Raw genomic sequence first — 17,296 nt, forward strand, 5'->3', positions numbered from 1 at the left:
CCTCTGGGCCCTGCCTAAGCAGAAGGACCCCAGAAACTCAACCCAGAATCCCTTGACCCCTCCAGCTCCCTTGATTTTAGAATCATTTCCCCTCTCCTTTCATAGGCCTCATCTCCAAAGTCTGTGTTGGCTGAAACTGAAGTAAAAAAGAAAGAAGGAGAAAGAGAGAGAAGGGACTGCCTTCTATCCACTGCCCACCCTCACGCATTTTCACCTTCTGCCTCAGGCCCTACCAGTCCATTTTCCTCCATTTTTTTCATGACGTAAAATTAGCCATTTTAACCATTGTTAATCTATTTTTAAAGAACTTGACACCTTCACCCCTTTCTCCATTAAGTGAGATAGTCTTTCCCTAAACAGGTGGAAATGGGGGCCAGGGGAAGTGTGGCAGGATAGGGAGCTCAGAAACTCTCCAGGTCACAAGACTATATAGGCCAAGACCTGTATCTCTAGCTAGTCCAAAATAAGGCAGGAGACTCTTGAACATCTGGTTCAGGGTATAAGCTTAAGGATAGGGATGAAGGCCACAGGGGCCAGGCCAGGCCTCCCAGAGGAACCAAAGTTTCTCAGTTTCTGGCTCTGGTTCCTACCTCTTGGGTTATGAGGTTTGTTCCCTAGGCTTCTATGTCCCCTAGGCTTCCCTCAAGACACAGCTGCTACAGTGGGTGTCCCTGAGTTGAGGTATTTGTCCTGTCTCCCGAAGAAAGGCTTTTTAGTCATAGGGTTTCCAGGTGAGTAGGAATGGGAATGAATAGCAGAACATCAATCTAGGACAAGCAGTCCTAACCATGAAGGAGGCAGAGCAGAATTCTAAATCTTTTTAAAAACTCGCCGACCCCTTGTCTCCCCATTTAAAAAAATGAATCTAGTTCTTTGCCATCCCAGTACTAGCTTCATATCTTTCACCATTCTTTTTTCCCCCCCTCAGTAGTTTCTGAGTAGCTATTTTTGAAAGCTAAATAATGGGTAAGAGAGTAGGAGCTGCCACTCTCGCTGGGATAACTCCAGAACCATTTTGGCCAATTCTCCTACCCCAAGGGATACTCATTCTGTGAAGTTTGCCTCCTGGCTCTGCAATTAGTCACGGTTCCTATAGCTGATGTGCTGGCACAGGCCAAGGACCAGCTGAAGCATGGTGGCCAGCCACCAGGCAGTACTGTCCCCATTTAGAGTTTTTCCCCAACTTCAGTGTAGCAAAGTCTTCTCTCCTTTTGTTCTTAATCAGTGGCCTCAAGTCAGGCATATTTTTTCTGGCATGTGATGCCCAGAGGGAATTCTATTCTTTGAAAGAAGATTCCCCAGAGGCTACCAGGTAAGTAAGGACTGAGGCACAGTTCTCTTGCAAGATGATGGATAGATATGATGACCTGAAATTCCCTGGCACACAGTGAGAAATAAAATATTAAAAACCAGCTATAGCCCTCAGTCATGACTGGAGGCATTATAAATTGGGACAATCCTTTGGGAAAGCAGTTTGGCATATGTATCAAGAATCTTAAAAGCACTCCTGCTTTTTGACCTTATACTTCTACTTTATTTAAGAAACTATCCTAGGGGCACCTGGGTGGCTCAGTCTGTTGGGTGGCTGACTCTTACAATGTGGGACTGAGCCCCACATTGGGCTCCGCACTCAGTGTGGAGTCTGCTTGAGATTCCCTCTCTCTCTCTCTCTCTCCCTTTGCCCCTCCCCCCACTCGCACTCACTCACTCTCTCTCTCTAAAATGAATAAATAAAATCTTTTTTAAATTATTCTAAATGCAAATATATATGGATTTCAGCATAGCAGTATTTATAATAGTGAAAAATTGTAAGCAACCTGAATGTCCAAAATAAGTGAATGGTTAAAAAGTTAGTGTACAAAAAAAAAGTTATTGTACATCCCCTCTATGGATATTATGAAGCCATTAAACTGATGATTTCAAAAACCATGTAAAAATATGGAGAGTTGATTATATTCTAATACTAATTTTTAAAAATCCAGAATATAAGGGGTGCCTGGGTGGCTCAGTCGGTTAAGCATCCAACTCTTGATTTTGGCTCAGGTCATGATCTCAGGGTCATGAGCCTGCTTAAGATTCTCTCTCTTACGATGGACTCTGAAAAACAAACTGAGGGTTCTAGAGGGGAGGGGTGTGGGGGGATGGATTAGCCTGGTGATGGGTATTAAAGAGGGCATGTTCTGCGTGCAGCACTGGGTGTTATGCACAAACAATGAATCATGGAACACTACATCCAAAATTAATGATGTAATGTATGGTGATTAACATAACAATAAAAAACCCTACAAAAAAAGGGGGTTTTCTTTTTTTGTAGGTTTTTTATTGTTACGTTAATAACATAACAATGTTATGTTACACATAACATAAAAAAGATTCTCTCTCTTCCTCTCCCTCTGCCCCTCCGCTTGTATTCTTTCTCTCTCTCTCTCAAAAAATAAAAATGCAGAATGTAAGATGGTTTTTTTTTTTTTTTTTTTTTTTATTTGAGAGAGTGAGTGAGAGAGAGAGAGCAGGAGCAGGGGGAGGAGCAGAGGGAGAGAGAGAAGCAGACTTCCTGCTGAGCAGGGAGCCCCACACAGGGCTCGATCTCAGGACCCTGAGATCATGACCCAAGCCAAAGGCAAATGCCTAACCAACTGAGCCATCCAGGCACCCCGGTTTGTTTTTCTTTAAATGTTGTTCTATGCATGTGTATTAGTTGGCACTCTGGTTATAGTGACAAATTTCAATTCAAGCTAGTTTAAGTTAAAAAGGAAACTAGACTATAAGGACACTAGGATTTCTCATAGTATTCAAAGACAGGTGTGCCCTTCAAGCCTTAGAAGGGTAGAGCAAGTTCTAGAATCAGAGCCTAGGAAGGACTTTATCTCTTATGTCTGCTTCTTTCTGAACATCAGCTTTATTCTTGTCTCCCTGCCCAGTGGCTTTCTCTGCTACCTAATCTATAGTCTTGAGCTTTACATCTCCTCTTAGTCCTACTTCCTATTCTGGGGGAGACTCTGATTGGCTCCATCTGATCCAAAAGAGAGTGGGACCACACTGAACCAACAATGGTACCTGGAGCCCACCCCTTGACCATGAAGAGAAACACCAGCTCCTAGAGAGGGAAACCCCAGAGTGTTGTTACTGTGGTATACACACAAGACTTAAATACACTAGAACATTAACAGAGGTTTTTTCAAGGTAGTGAAACTAAAGATGAATTTAAAAAATTTTTAGCATGTATTATTTTATAATAGAAAAATCTAAGGGTGCCTGGGTGGCTCAGTCGGTGAGGCGTCTGCCTTTGGCTCAGGTCATGATCTCAGGGTCCTGGGATCGAGTCCCACGTGGGGCTCCCTGCTTAGTGGGGAGCCTGCTTCTCCCTTTCCCCCTCCGCTCCCCCCCCCCCCCGCTCATGCTCTCTCTCAAGCACTCTCGCTCTCCTGTCTCTCCCTTAAATAAATAAATAAATTCTTCAAAAAAAAATCTATTAAACTTGTTGTGGCTATGGTTGTTATTAGGCCTGGGGTCAGCAGAAGTCTTCTCCATTTTGGTTCTCCCAATGACAGCCACTACAAAGATACTAAATCCTGGTGGTGCTTGTTTTTGGTAGTGAATTCCCTAAGCTGTTTAAGGAGACAGAAAATTCTGTTAATCACAGGACCAATTTGAGTTCTCACACTCTAGCTATAGCATAAAAATCCTTTCTATTTCTTTGTAGTTAACTTTACTTTGCCCCAAAATGCCTCTGCAGAAGTGTGGTGTGTATGAAGAAAGAGTGCTTTCCTTCTTTGCATGCAACAACCAGTAGCTACTCCAGAGCTGGAAAGAGAGTGGACACTCAGTGTGTTGACTTTATTTGAGTTGAACCTTCTTTTGAGGAAAAACCTAGATTAAGGAGATTTAGACTAATAAGAGAGGCCTCTCTGAGCTAAGCAGGATCTTCTGCCCCCTGTGCAGATTTAGGCTTCACAGATTTTTTTTTTCAGTTCTTCTTCCCCTCTTTGTAAAAGCCACTAGTGGCATTTAGAAAGATGGTCTCTCTTATGTTTCCTTGATCTTCCCCAAAGACCTTACACTTGTGAGAGGTATTTGTCCGTCCTCATAAGTGGGCCCATAAAGGTCTTACTGTGTCCCCAAAAGATAGAAGTCCCAACCAATTGCCTGGCACTACAGGCAGCTCCTGGAGAAATCCTGGAGAAGGGAAGCTAGAGAGTAAAAGTGGGAGCTGCCCAAAACTCAGACCCAGGAAATAGGACTCAGGACTTCAGGTCATACCACAAAGAGCTGTTATTGGTCAAATGATTCTCATGTTGAGGTGTGGAGTCAGAAACAGATGGGAGTGCCTTATAGGCTGAATAAACAGCCATCTACAGGGAAGTAGAGAGGTCTAACCAATGCCTACATTGCTACTGAATATTCTTGGATGGCAGGTTAGTTTTCTGCCCAGCTGTGGACATTGGACATAAAGGCATTGAGTTGTATTTTCTGGATCTGTCTCTAAAATATGATATCTAAACATGTTTATTTCTACCCACAGGCAAGAGATGTTTTGGGGAGTGGCATAATCTTGAAAACAGGAGACCCCAGGTAGTTTCTGAGCTGATCTCTGGACAGATTGTGACAGGAATGAGAGTTGGTCTTTGATGCCTTATCTTGCTGTACCCATGTGTCAGAGAGTGGCCTGAGCCCTAGGTCTTCCCTGCTTTCCTGTTTCCACATCAGTGTTATCTTTCTTCCTGGCCCTGTTCCTGCTCTAAGTTTGCCCTGCTTCCTGCTTCCACCAAGGGAACTGAACAGGGTACAGACAGGACTGTTCCAGAGGTAGCCTTTCACAACTCAGAACTGCCTCTGCTAACTCTCTCATAAACCTAGAGGAAAATTCACATGCGTTCGGTGTAGAAAGGTTAGATAATGTTGGTACAAGCACTTTGCCTCTTCATACTTCATTCTGAATCCATTTAAATTTCCATTTTTCTGAGAATTAGTGCTTGGAGGTGAGGACAGAGGTTACCTTTCTTGTGGGAAAGCTAAAACTGAATCATGTCTCTACTCTGAATCATTCATGCTCAGTCCACAAAGCAAGGGCAAAATTGTTCAGCACCACGGAGAGCGTCTTTCATCCTGGTGACAAGATCAAGGGCACCTAGGTAAAAGATAAGGATTTGTAGCTACAAGCCCATCCAGTCTGATCTCCTTACTCTTCTGGCCAGTCACCAAGTACCCCTTTTCTCTTCAAGCTCTTAGTATTCAACTTCTTCCTTTACCGAATTAGGCTTTTAGGAATGAACTCTTAACTTTCCACCTACCTTTCTGCCTCCATGTTCTCTGCATCTCCCACTCATCTTCACCTCCCTTCCATTTCAGTTGGGAGCCTTCCTTCTCTGGCCCAAGGCTCTGTTTCCATATCCTCTTGAGTCCTCCAGGACCATGCCCTATCAAACATCTCCTTTTCTACCTAGCTTCTTTCCCCTCAGTCCAGAACACTGGTCAAGTATTTCGTAGGTCCAAAGAAATTCTTCAACTCCAAAATTCCCTCTGGTTATAATTTATTCTCATTCCTTCTCTTCTCAGTCTGGCTCCTTGAAAGAATATCTGTGTTCACTGTTTCTACTTTCTCTTTTCCTGTTCCCTCCTAAATCTTATGTAATCGGGATTCTGTTCCTACTCTTCAACTAAAACTGTGTTTTCTGAGGCCACTTATGACTTCCTTATTTCTAAATACTGTATTTATCTTCTGGGATTCATCTGGTTTTTTGACACTATTGATAATTACTGGGAGCTCCTTAAGGATGGGACTACTTTCTGTTTATTTTTATGAGCCCCAGGCTTGCCACTGATAAATAAATGAAGGAAATATAGGTGTCAGAGTAAGGAGAGGGAGGAGGCAGAATACCCCCTGGTCAGGCCCCTCCTCACCCTGTGGAGGGAATACCTTTTCCACAGATACTTCCCTACATAATCCAGGCCCCAACCTGTGAGATGCCAGGGCTGCAGCTGTGGGCCAGTCACTCCTAGGGCATACTGTCCATGATTGTGTGTGCCTTAAGGAACCTCTACTAATACCTCTATAACTAGCACAGATATATTGCTTAATATGTACTATAAAGTGCTCACATCTATTAACTTATTTTAGCCTCTGAAGAACCTTTCACATAGGTATTAATATTAGTCCCATTTTACAGATAAGGAAACTGAAGCCCAGATTACACAGCTAGTAAATGGAGGAGCCAAGATTTTTTTTTAAATGGGTTGATGAGTTGAATTTGTTGAAGCTGATGATAAGTACCCAGGATCTCACTACATTCTTTTCTTTTGTGTAAGTTTAATAATTTCCATAATAACACATTTTTAAAGGATCAGATTAGATTAAATCAATGGATTTTTAAAAGATTTTATTTTTAAGTAATCTCTACACGCAATGTGGGGCTCAAACTCACAACCCTAAGATCAAGAATCACTTGCTCTACCAACTGACCCAGCTAGGCACCTCAAATCAATGGATTTTAATTTTGTTGTTGTTGTTGCAACAGAACCCTTTCTCCAACCAAAATTTTGTAGAAAGGTTGGTGTGTAAGTGAAATAAAAGAGGATCTCCAGGGGCGCCTGGGTGGCTCGGTCGTTAAGCGTCTGCCTTCGGCTCAGGTCATGATCCCAGGGTCCTGGGATCAAGCCCTGCATCGGGCTCCCTGCTCGGCGGGAAGCCTGCTTCTCCCTCTCCCACTCCCCCTGCTTGTATTCCCTCTCTCGCTGTCTCTCTCTCTGTCAAAATAAATAAAATCTTAAAAAAGAGAGAGAGAGGATCTCCATTCTCACTACTATTGCTTCCCTCTTGCACTCAGCCCCGCCCAAGGCACGGGGTTCAGGGAACACAGTTTAATGAAAATCACTGGACCAGACTAACTCTAAGAATTCTTCTGGCACTTTTACCTTCCTCTAATTATATTGGCTTTGCACTGGCCATTAGCCTATATATCCTGTCCCAGAAACAGTGAGACTGGGCTATTAATCATTTCTGCAGTCTGTGGAGAATTTGTCTGAAGGGTTGCAGAAACACGGGTTGCTGTTAGAGATGCATTTCAATGTCTGTCTCCACTGAGTGTTTAATAATCTTGCTAATTCCCACTCTAGTTCCCGGATCTAGCTAACTCCTGTCAGATGTCTTTGGGGGGCATTTTAAATTCTCCCTGATTTCTTGGAGTCAGACATTTCCTTCTGCCTGGATTTTCTCTGATACTTAACATTCATGAATATTTCACATTTAACCTGATTACATTTCCATGTGATGGTCATGGTGCATTGGCTGTGTTTCTCAGGGAAGACATACAGGAAGCTCACAGTAAAGACTTGAATTTTCAGGCACAGTGCCCGAGATCTTTGTCCTTGCCACTAAGATGGCCTTCTATCATGGATAGTGACAGGGGAGATGCTGAATGGTGGGCTTTGCATGGGACTTCTCAAGCCTATGGCTCTGAACCCTGGCTTATGACCCATAGGAACTGGCAGTTTCTCTCAGGGATCAAAAGCCACCAAGACCTGCCCAGTGGCGTTGAGGACCAAATGTGGGTCCCTGTGACCAGAATTGCTCAACAGCTTCCCAGCTCCCACTCAGACCCTATTCTTCCTGCAGTTTCCCTCCACTGTTACCATTTCTACCCAGTACCTCCAGACTGAGAAGCAACTCTGATGAATTCATCTGTGCCGAAGAGGGAAGGGTTAGCCCCAAATGCCTGAGGGGCTCATGTGTTTAAAGTCACCCCCAGGGAAAGGACAGTGAGGCTTATATGGATGGATGGAGTGGAGGGTTCCAGAGAAGATGCATGATTGGGAAGACCATAGATTTAGAAGTCACCAGTGTAAAAATGTTACTCTAAACTGTAGGAGACATCAGGGCTCCCTAAGGAGAGAGGCGGGCTGAGGGCCAGAAACTGCTGAAGAGACAAAGGGCTGTGGGGGGAGTAAAAAATGATGGTTAAAGAGGTAACATGAGCCAAGGATCACAGTGTCCTCGAAGCCAGAAGAGGAAACCATATCCAAATGGATATGGTATGTGTGACATATGAGAAATGCTACAGAAAAAGTAATGTGATGAAGGAAATTGGAGAGGTGCCAGTGCTTCCCTGGTGGGATTCCACAGGCATCTTTATGGGCTTTACCCTTTGAGAAGTCATCCCTCAAGCTGCTTTGGGAGTAGGTCCTACCTGTGGCCTAAGGGGAAAGCCAGACCCCAGCTGTCAGGTCTTCATGCACCCTGCAGGTAACACCTCAAGGCTGTTTTGGCCACAGAGAGGCATGTACGGGCCCAGGTCTGCATGGGACAAATGATATCCATTAGGAGTCTTTCAGGAGGAGCTGAGACAAAGAGGCAGAAAATAAAGGATTGGAGAGGACTGCAGCATGGGAAGCTGCCTGAGATGCACTGGGGCACTGCAGCACCCCACTTGTTCTGAGCCCTGCCCCCTACAATCCCAGCTAAGGGGTGCAGTTCAGAGCAGAGGACAGAGGCCCAGGTTCTGCCCTCAGGATCACAAACCACTGTGGCAACAGATCCCACCCAGGGTCTTGTACTCTGGATGGCCTGAAAGAACACGGGCAAGGCTAGGATTTCCCTCCAAACATTCTAGACTTTTTCCTTTCCCCATAATGACAAGCATGTTTTCATCCCCACTGCCTCATTCTAAAGAGAACAGAAGCCACCATAATAGTTATATGTCCTTCCCTTGCTGGGTCACTCAGATCCCTGAGTCTGACACTGTGGGGCTAATCCCGGAGCGTTCTACCTGTCTGTCTGCTGTCTGTACCCCCAGAAGCAGAACAGACAGAGCCTTGGGTCGACTCTGCAGTCTCAGACCTTGGGCTTACCATTCTTTAATCCTAGGTGGATGTCTAGAGTGGCAGTACCCATATCAGTGGTTGGTCATCAGTTTCTCAGGGAGAATGTGCATGACTCCAGCCCCTTCCAACTGACTACAGTAGGGTGGGCCAGGGCCCTGGACCTTGTACCAGAGGTTTGGGGTGTTTTGGAGGAAACAGTGAGGCCTGATTACTGAGTAGCACAGGACTAACTGGTCACCAACTGATTTGCCATTATTCATTTCTCACCTACCACACCCAGCCAACCTTTCAGGAGACACTCTTTAGGATTCATCTGTGGAATGAAGACGTTCTCGTGAGAACTCTTGTCCATTGGCTATAGTCTTGAAGTCTGGCCTGGTTTGGCCAGTTAGTTCTCTGGATCCAGTGAAGGGACCCATCCAATGCTAGGGGAAACAGAAGGAGAAGGCCTGTCTTAGGGAGCAGGTACTCTGACTTTAATCCAGATTTAAACTCACAGGAACCTAGAAGGACCTTTCCAAACAAGTATACAGGAAGGCCCCTGAGGAACAGGGCAACTAGTATGGGAGGTTGGACAAGGAGATCCTGTGGGTTTAAGGAATCACAGTAGACTTTCTGGGGGAAGCCTGGCTCACACAGGCCTTTGAAGACAGACACCCAAGTGGGTGTAAGTGGGGCTGAGATCCGCGGCTCTTTTACGCAGTTCAGGGTCTTCCTTCCAGCGTGTATGGGTCTGCCCTTCCCTTCTTGAATTGCCTGCCTACTGCCAGGGGTGAATGAGCCCAGATGATGGGTGGGAAGACCAACTTCAGGACTGAGAGCAGCCCCATATATTCACTACCTAACAACTTTCTGTCTCTCCACTTTCTCCCCACAGGACCCAGCCGCCGCCTCCATCTCAGACGGGGACTGTGACGCCCGGGAGGGTGAGTCAGTAGCCATGAATTACAAACCATCCCCGCTCCAAGTGAAGCTGGGTGAGTGTGTCCGGGGGGTGAGGGAGATGTGGGGAGTGGACAAGTTGCTCTGGGCTGGGTCTGCAATGAGATGGCACAAATAAACCAACTGAGACTAGATGATTTGAAGACTCAAGCCACCAAGTCATCGGCGCTGCCAGACACCTTATCTCCTGCAAGGCAAAGAGGGAAGTTACAGTTCTCTGCAGGACCCAAAGCTCTAGGAAGCATCTCTGAGGCCAAGAAGACTCCAGGTGTTCTAGGGGATAGCTTCAGGGATAAAACCATGCAACCCCAGAGAGAGGGTTAGAAGTCCCATCAAACACTGGGCCAGGCTGGAAGGAGACTGCCTTAGAGGTGGGGTGTCAGTTAATTATGTTTGAGGGGTAGAAAGGAGTGAGGATCCCAAAACCTAGAAGCTGAGATCCTCTCCCTATTCCTCCCTCATCCATCTAGAGATCTCAGGGCCTGGTTGGCTCCTGTTTTGGGGAGCTTTCCCTAAAAGTAAGCCCAAATATCTCCCCACCCCCTTTCCAGGGTCACCTTTCCTTTGGGGGTTTATTTCATGTCCATTCTGAAGGCAGTCAGAAGCAGCTTGCTTCCTTGAAGCCACTTGGCTCCCAACCACTGCCCATAGCTCCTGCAGCTGCTCTTCTCACTTCACCCTAAGCCAGACACTGCCCTTCTCCCTTCAGGGGCCAAAATTTCACTCACCAAAGGCCGCTGCATATACCAGACTTACTAAATTTTGGTTTCATGAAGAAGAATTACAGCACAGTGCATCCAGGAAACAGTTTTACAATTAAATACAACTCATGACTATCCTTCAAAACTCCTCTGCCATCCCTGCTACCGTCTTGGCCATTTTCTCCTCAGACTCCGGCTGCCCAGTAAATACTGGACCCCTCCTCCTAGGAACCTTTTTCCATCTGTTGTAAAACCCTTTCGTTGTAGCTGCTGGAGCTCCTTTTCACAGAGTCCTATTCTTTTATTCAGTTCGTTTGTTTGTTTGTCTGTTTGTTTTCTTGTGGTGTGTGTGTGAGGGGGTGTTTTTGTTTTGTTTTGTTTTTATCTTGCTTCTCTCATTCCAGACCACATCCTGGGATCTCCTCAGGCTGTTTTTCTAAACAAGAGAGCAGTTCTCTCAGTGGATTTGTTCATCTTCCCAAGACACCGGACTCCAACTGCAGCCAGTTTTATTTTTTACTGTTTAACAATACAAGTATTTTAACAAGTGTAACTCTTCTTTCTACTCCCTCCTCCACCACATTCTCCTCCCCAGAGATAATCATTCTAAGCTTTTTTAGTTTTTCTTGTTTTATTTTATAACATAAGTGTTATCATACTATACACATTTTCTGAAACTTTGTTTTTGTTTTTGTTTTCCATTTAATGCCTTGGAGCCCCTGGCAATGTCAGTATATGAAGAATGACTTCACACTTTTAAATGGTTGCATAGTAGTCCATAGTTTGGTTTTGCCAGTTTATTGTCTGCATTTTTTTCACTATTTCAAGCAATTTCAACATGCTTTTAAAATAACACTTATTTTCTTCCCCATTATATTACCACCAAAGCTCCTCATGAAAACTCAGAACCTTGTTCCCCTTGCACTAAGGAAACTCACCACTGGGAACTTTCAGGCAAATTGCACCCCCTAGAGTCCTGGAGTGGTCATGGCAGCTGCTGCCAGCTGGAAAGAAGCTGGAAAAAACGAGTCAGAGGAGCAGTGGCAAAGACAGAGGGTCAGAGACTGAGAGACGAGAAACTAAGAGACATGGAGGTCAGGGGAAATTTCAGAGTCACAGTAGCTGGAAAGTCCCATTCCATCCTGCCTCTCTAGGGCTAGTGTTTTTTTTATGAGAGCTTTCCCCTAGCATCTTTTTCTACCCAACATTCCCTTTTCCACATCGGGGCTTAAGATGAGTAGGAAAGGGTAGGCAGGCCCCCTCCAAGGCCCAGGCAGCTACTGGCTACTGGTAACAGTGTCACATACCAGACAGTGGGTCACCTGGTGGCCAGCCCCATAGATCTGGTAGACTCTAGAGCCTTGGATAACTCAAAGGCTGGCACAAGTATAGCCAGAGGAGCTCCCCAGCCTCTTGCCCTTCACCCGACTAGCCCCATTCTTCCCCTCCCACTCCACAACTTCAGTGGCTCCTTTGGCTTCTGCAAAAATCCTGAGTTCCTTTGTCTGGCATTCAAGGCCTTCAAGCTCTGTTTGTAACCAGAGGGAGCCCCCAACCCCTTAACACAGGATCTAAGACATAAAGGTGAATGGCAAATAAATAAATGACTGAACAAATGTATCCTATTTTTCCAAACTGACCTCCCTCCAACCTCACCCCTCCATCCCATCTGGATCCATACTTATTTTGCTCACTTGTAAATGCATTTTTGTATATGCTATCCCTCCTTCCTAGAATGCCCTCCTCTCCTCCAGCTCAAGGTATCACCTGCAAGAAGCCCTGACTTCTCCATCCTTCTGCTTCATCACTCCCTCTCCAGCCTTTCTCTGGCATCAAGCATACACTAACTGCCCCACATGGGAGTACAGCTTCTGGAAGACAGGGGTCAGCCTCTTCCTGTTGCCTTTTACTATCTGCCTCAGGCTGTGCAGGGCCGAGTACTGTCTCCACCAAGCAACAGGGCCTGGAGTTGGGATCCCTGCCTCGGCTCCTAGAGAAGGAAGGGGTTTCACAATGGAGGCCCAGCCCAGTCAGTTCTGAGCAGTAAGGTAGGATGGCCCTGGGAGCAGGACACAGCTTCCTTCCCATGTTCTCCTGCAGAGAAGCAGCGGGAGCTGGCCCGGAAGGGCTCCCTGAAGAATGGCAGCATGGGTAGCCCCGTCAACCAGCAACCCAAGAAGAACAATGTCATGGCCCGGACAAGGTAGAGGCCCCCTTACCCCACCTGGACCCTGCCAGTCAACATCTATTTCTGCTGGTCCTATGCCTCTCCTTCTTCCCTCCCCTCCTCAGGCCCAGCTCCTTTCTGAGAGGAGAGAGTCTCAACAGGATCCAAGGGGCAGGGGGAAGTGGTGGGTCAGGGCCCAGTCCAGTTCCTCACTGGGCTATGCGCTCCAGTTGCCAATCCAATCCCCTAAATTTTCTACCCAGGCTGGTCGTCCCCAATAAAGGCTACTCCTCGCTTGACCAGAGCCCAGATGAGAAGCCACTGGTAGCCCTTGACACGGACAGGTGTGTACAGGGATGCTGGGGCAGCCGGGCAAGCCATAGGAACCTGTATGAACATACAAGTGGCCTGTAGAGGCTACACCTGCTGTATTGTCAGAATTGGGATGTGGGGTGTTCCTCAGGCAGCCAGGAGCCCTCCAAGGATGAATCCCCTAGGGAATGGAATTTTTTTGTCTGGCAGTAGGAAAGAGCAGGGAGAGGAAAGGGGGACTGGCACAGTCTGATGCTGTCCAGAGACGACTGATGCGATTGCTGCCCCTTGAACGGGCCCTGATGCAATGTCCACCGTCCTGCTCCTTCTAAGGGAGGAGCCCGACTGCTGAGAACGCACGTGGCTACACTTGAACTTTGGGAAAACCCAACAAGTCAGGGGGATTTGTGCCTAGAAAAAAGGTGAGAGGAATGGGGGTGAAGGATGTAACAGCTCTATTTAGAAGGAGGTTCCAGGCGGCAATTCATTTAGAAGGGCGGGGCTAGGGAAGCTGGGCATTTGCACAGCAAGCACAATCTTTTATTTAAATCTGCTGTTTACTTGGAAGTGTGGGGGAGGGGGAAGGTTTGGACTGATGGGGTAGGGGGTGGGGTACAGGGAGTTTTCTATTTAATATCAGGGAATCATTTCTCTGTCTTTTTTGTTCCACCACCAGCGATGATGACTTTGACATGTCCAGATATTCCTCCTCTGGCTACTCCTCTGCTGAGGTGAGGCCCCACTCCTTAGGACCCTAGACACATCTGAGCAGGACCACCTCCATCCGGGAAAAGGGGTGGGGCCAACACCAAATCACACCCTGAAGGAGCAATGGGCAAAGCTAGGTGGAGCCCCATGGGGTTGGGGCATAATGGGGTGGGGCCTGGGATGGGACAGTGTCGGATCGAACCTGGAGGCCCTTAGACACTGGCCTCAAGTGCGGGGAGCCCGGTTTTAGGGGCAAGCCTTGAGCCTGTGGTTAGAACAGGGCTCCTGAACAGAATGGAGTGTGAAATCCAGGTGATACTTTATTGGACTAGGCCTGAAATAGGGGCCAGCCAAATAGAGGCAGAAGTTGCCCTTAGAATGGGATGCCCTTCGTAGAGAGGTGGGACCTCAAGGATGGATCTGTAAGGAAGTGAGGCCAGAACTGAAGCTGGGGCCTAAGAAGGGGCAAAGCTTGGCATTTCGGTAACCTGCGATGGGACTAAGGGGGGTGCAGATGGCCTGGGGATGCGACCCGGCTGTGGGTGGTGCCTCCGGATAGCCCCAAGCCTGACCTCCTTCCCCTTTGTCTACAGCAGATCAACCAAGACTTGAACATCCAGCTGCTGAAGGATGGCTACCGGTTAGACGAGATCCCTGATGACGAGGACCTGGACCTCATCCCCCCCAAGTCCGTGAACCCCACCTGCATGTGCTGCCAGGCCACGTCCTCCACCGCCTGCCATATTCAGTAGCGGGAGGGGCCATTGCGGCCGCCCGGGGCAGGGCCCCCCGTGGGCCAGGTTGGACAGGGCAGGGGCCAACCCGTCCCCAGCTTGTCCGCCTGCCCCCGGCCCCTGTGCCCCCTACAGCCGCCAACCTCGTAACAGTCATTGCTTCCTCCTATGGTAGGACGTGTACCTCTGTGTGTTCATGGAGCCGGAGAAACCAAAACCGGGTCTTTCTCCACCCCGGGGGCTGAGGAGCGGTGGGGGCTGTTTGTTCAGTTACTTGGGGGACCTTGCCCAGCACCCTGCCCCCCTCCCCAAAGCTGCAGTCCAGTGGGGGAGAGGAAGGACTAGACAGCAGGGAGGCCAACACTAATGAGTGGGGGTAGGGATCACAAAGCCAGGGGCTTGGCCCCACCCCAGCGAAGCCATGAGCCGCCCCCAGCCCCAGCCAGATAAGGAAAGGGGCTGGGAGGGAGAAAGGCCCAGGGCAGTGGGAGCGGGACCCAGCACCTCAGAGCCCCCTCCACACGCCCCCCCGCCGGCCCATGTAACTATTTGTTTCACCCTCCTCTCCAGATGGGAAGCCTGACAAAGCTATCCGGTGGGATACTGCCCCCCCGCCCCCATAGAATCACTGCCTTCTTCTTCCTCTTTGCCCCATTCACCCCCTTCCTTGCTCTCTGGGCTGTGGAGAAGGGTAAGGTAGGCCTTAGAGACAGGCCAGTTTGGGGTGATATGATCTGTCCTCACCCACCCCCAGCCAATGCATCTATTTCTCTGCCAGCTCTGCCCACCCCCATGCTTCTTCACTGGTCTCCATCCCAGGCTGGAAGCAGGAGGTAGGGCTGGCCTCGGATGACCCCTTCCCATCTCCCTCCAGCGCAAGATCCCAGACACCGCTTCCCAGCAAGAATCTTCAAGGAGGCAAGCTTAGGAGAAAAGAGTGGTTGTATGTGTATGGTAGGGAGAACTTGGCAGAATGTGTGTGTGCGTGTGTGTGTGTGTGTGTGTGTGTGTGTGTGTCTGTCTGTCTGTCTGTCTGTCTGTCAGGGTATGTGTCTATGTCTCTGTGTTGGGCCTGTCTCTCCAGATGTCTGGTTCTGTCATGGATGTGAGTGTCCGTAGCGGGAAAATGACTGTGTGGTCTGTTACGATGTGAGAGGCTGCTCAGCACTGAACTCAGAGCCCTGGCCCGGAGTCAGAAGCTGGGGGCGTGGCCCTCGTGCTAGCACTCTCTCTGTGATCTCAACAAGCACTTGTGTTGTTTCTCTGGGCTTTCGTTTCCTCAACTGTAAAATGAGTGGTGTCTGAAATTACTTCTAAGGTCTTTTCAAACCTGAAGGAATTTCTTCATAGAAATTTCTGTGGAAGTGTGTAGGCAGGTCTCTGTGTGTCTCTGAATACACCTATGGGACTTCCTGAGTTGTGTGTCTGTGTGGAAAGGAAAGGGGAAGTTCCTAAGGGGCCTGTGTGTGCTTGGGATCTATTTGGGAATACATGTGTATTCTGTGAACATGGATGTGTGGGGGTATATGTGGTGTGTGTAGCTCTCTGCGGCATCTGTGAGTCAGAGTTTGTGTACTGCTGCTTCTGCTGCTGGTGCTGGTGTGGAGGGAGAGGGCAGAAAAGCTGAGGATGAAAACCGAGAGGGAGGAGGTGACTAAGCCCCACACCCCTGGACTAGGCAACAGAGACCTGCCCCCATATGAAAAAATATGAAAGCACAGAGAGCCTAAGACTGCTCAGGTCTTACGCCTCGCAAACCTCATATCCCAGGACCAGGGTGTACACTCCCCATTCCTCCATGCTGACACCCCACACATGCTGGTGTATCCACTCAGATATATCACTCATGTGCTGCAAGTGTGCAGAGGACACCCCCACGGCCCACTCCCTGTCTGCCATTCCTGGGAGATGGGAGCTGAAAGGAGGGGAGGGGAGTGAGAAGAGAGAATAAGGCTGTTGGCTTAGGAAGGGTAGCCCCTCTCCATGCACCACACCCCCAGGCTGCCAACCCCAGAGTGTTGAGGTGCAGCTTTCTACCCTCAATTCCTCCACCCTCCACTACCTCATCTAGTGCAGGGACCCTGGGTAGGTGATGAGAAAGCACCAAAGGAAGGCAAGGACAAAGAAAGCACCTGCAGGGCCTACAAGGTCCATACTGGCCCCCATCTGAACCTCTCTCTGCCACCCTGGTCAGCATCCCCATCCCGTCAGCTGGGCCCTACAGTCAAGCTTCCTACCACTACTATCATTACCCTGGGCTCCCTGACTCACCCATCTAGAACATGGGTACCTTCTCTTTTCCGGGCAGGGCCCCCATGAGGGCTCATTTAGACTACTGCCTTTGCTGCTGACTTGCTCTATGACTGGCCCACTGCTCGACCTCTCTGGCCCTGAGGAACCAGGGAAAAGCTCGCTGCCCACAGGATACACTAGTTCCCTGGCAGGCAAGGGCTTCCAACTGAGGCAGTGTACAAGTGGTGGTGAGAAGTAGGAAGCTGGTAGCCAGCACCTTCTGGGTCTAGGAGAGTGTGTGGGTCCCTTCTTCCCTGTCTGGGATGTTGGAGGGGAGGAATTGAGGCCTTAGCTTGCCCCCTGCCCCCCTCCCCATTATCCTTCCCCCTTGTAGATACTGCCTTAACACTCCCTCTACCCTCAGCTCTGGCTGCCAACCAGCCAGGTTTCTCCGTGCTCACTAATTTATTTCCAGGAAGGTGTGTGGAAGACATGAGCCGTGTATAATATTTTTTTTTAACATTTCCATCGCAGTATTGACCATCATCCTTGGTTGTGTATCGTGTAACACAAATAATGATATTAAAAGCATCAAACAAGCCAGCCTCAGCTCCCTACCTGGGTCACGGGCAAGAGGCAGGTGGGCTGGGAAGGGGAGAGAACTGATTCTCTGGATACACATT

The 17,296-nt window shown here is 48.3% G+C and overlaps 1 protein-coding gene and 1 long non-coding RNA gene across 6 annotated transcripts in view; one reads left to right on the forward strand and one right to left on the reverse strand.

The window, feature by feature from the left end:
• Positions 1 to 17,216, forward strand: part of FAM219A (family with sequence similarity 219 member A) — a 52,684-nt gene extending 35,468 nt beyond the window's left edge. The window contains exons 2-6 of one of the 4 annotated variants that reach the window (XM_027615160.2): positions 9,695 to 9,794; positions 12,561 to 12,663; positions 12,891 to 12,971; positions 13,616 to 13,670; positions 14,241 to 17,216. In XM_027615160.2, coding sequence (XP_027470961.1) covers positions 9,695 to 9,794; positions 12,561 to 12,663; positions 12,891 to 12,971; positions 13,616 to 13,670; positions 14,241 to 14,399 — 498 coding nt within the window. In that variant the 3' untranslated portion in view covers positions 14,400 to 17,216. The remainder of the gene's footprint in view (positions 1 to 9,694; positions 9,795 to 12,560; positions 12,664 to 12,890; positions 12,972 to 13,615; positions 13,671 to 14,240) is intronic. The other 3 variants (XM_027615161.2, XM_027615162.2, XM_027615163.2) reach the window with 3 other exon arrangements.
• The window catches only part of LOC113934355, a 38,495-nt gene that overhangs the window by 6,904 nt on the left and 14,295 nt on the right, over positions 1 to 17,296 (reverse strand). For both annotated transcript variants that reach the window (XR_003523645.1, XR_003523644.2), the window contains exons 2-3: positions 9,085 to 9,242; positions 8,184 to 8,290 (exon numbers count right to left, since the gene is read on the reverse strand). This is a non-coding gene — a long non-coding RNA (uncharacterized LOC113934355). The remainder of the gene's footprint in view (positions 1 to 8,183; positions 8,291 to 9,084; positions 9,243 to 17,296) is intronic.

The sequence above is a fragment of the Zalophus californianus genome, chromosome 13, assembly GCF_009762305.2.
Source record: "Zalophus californianus isolate mZalCal1 chromosome 13, mZalCal1.pri.v2, whole genome shotgun sequence".
Lineage (NCBI taxonomy): Eukaryota > Metazoa > Chordata > Mammalia > Carnivora > Otariidae > Zalophus > Zalophus californianus.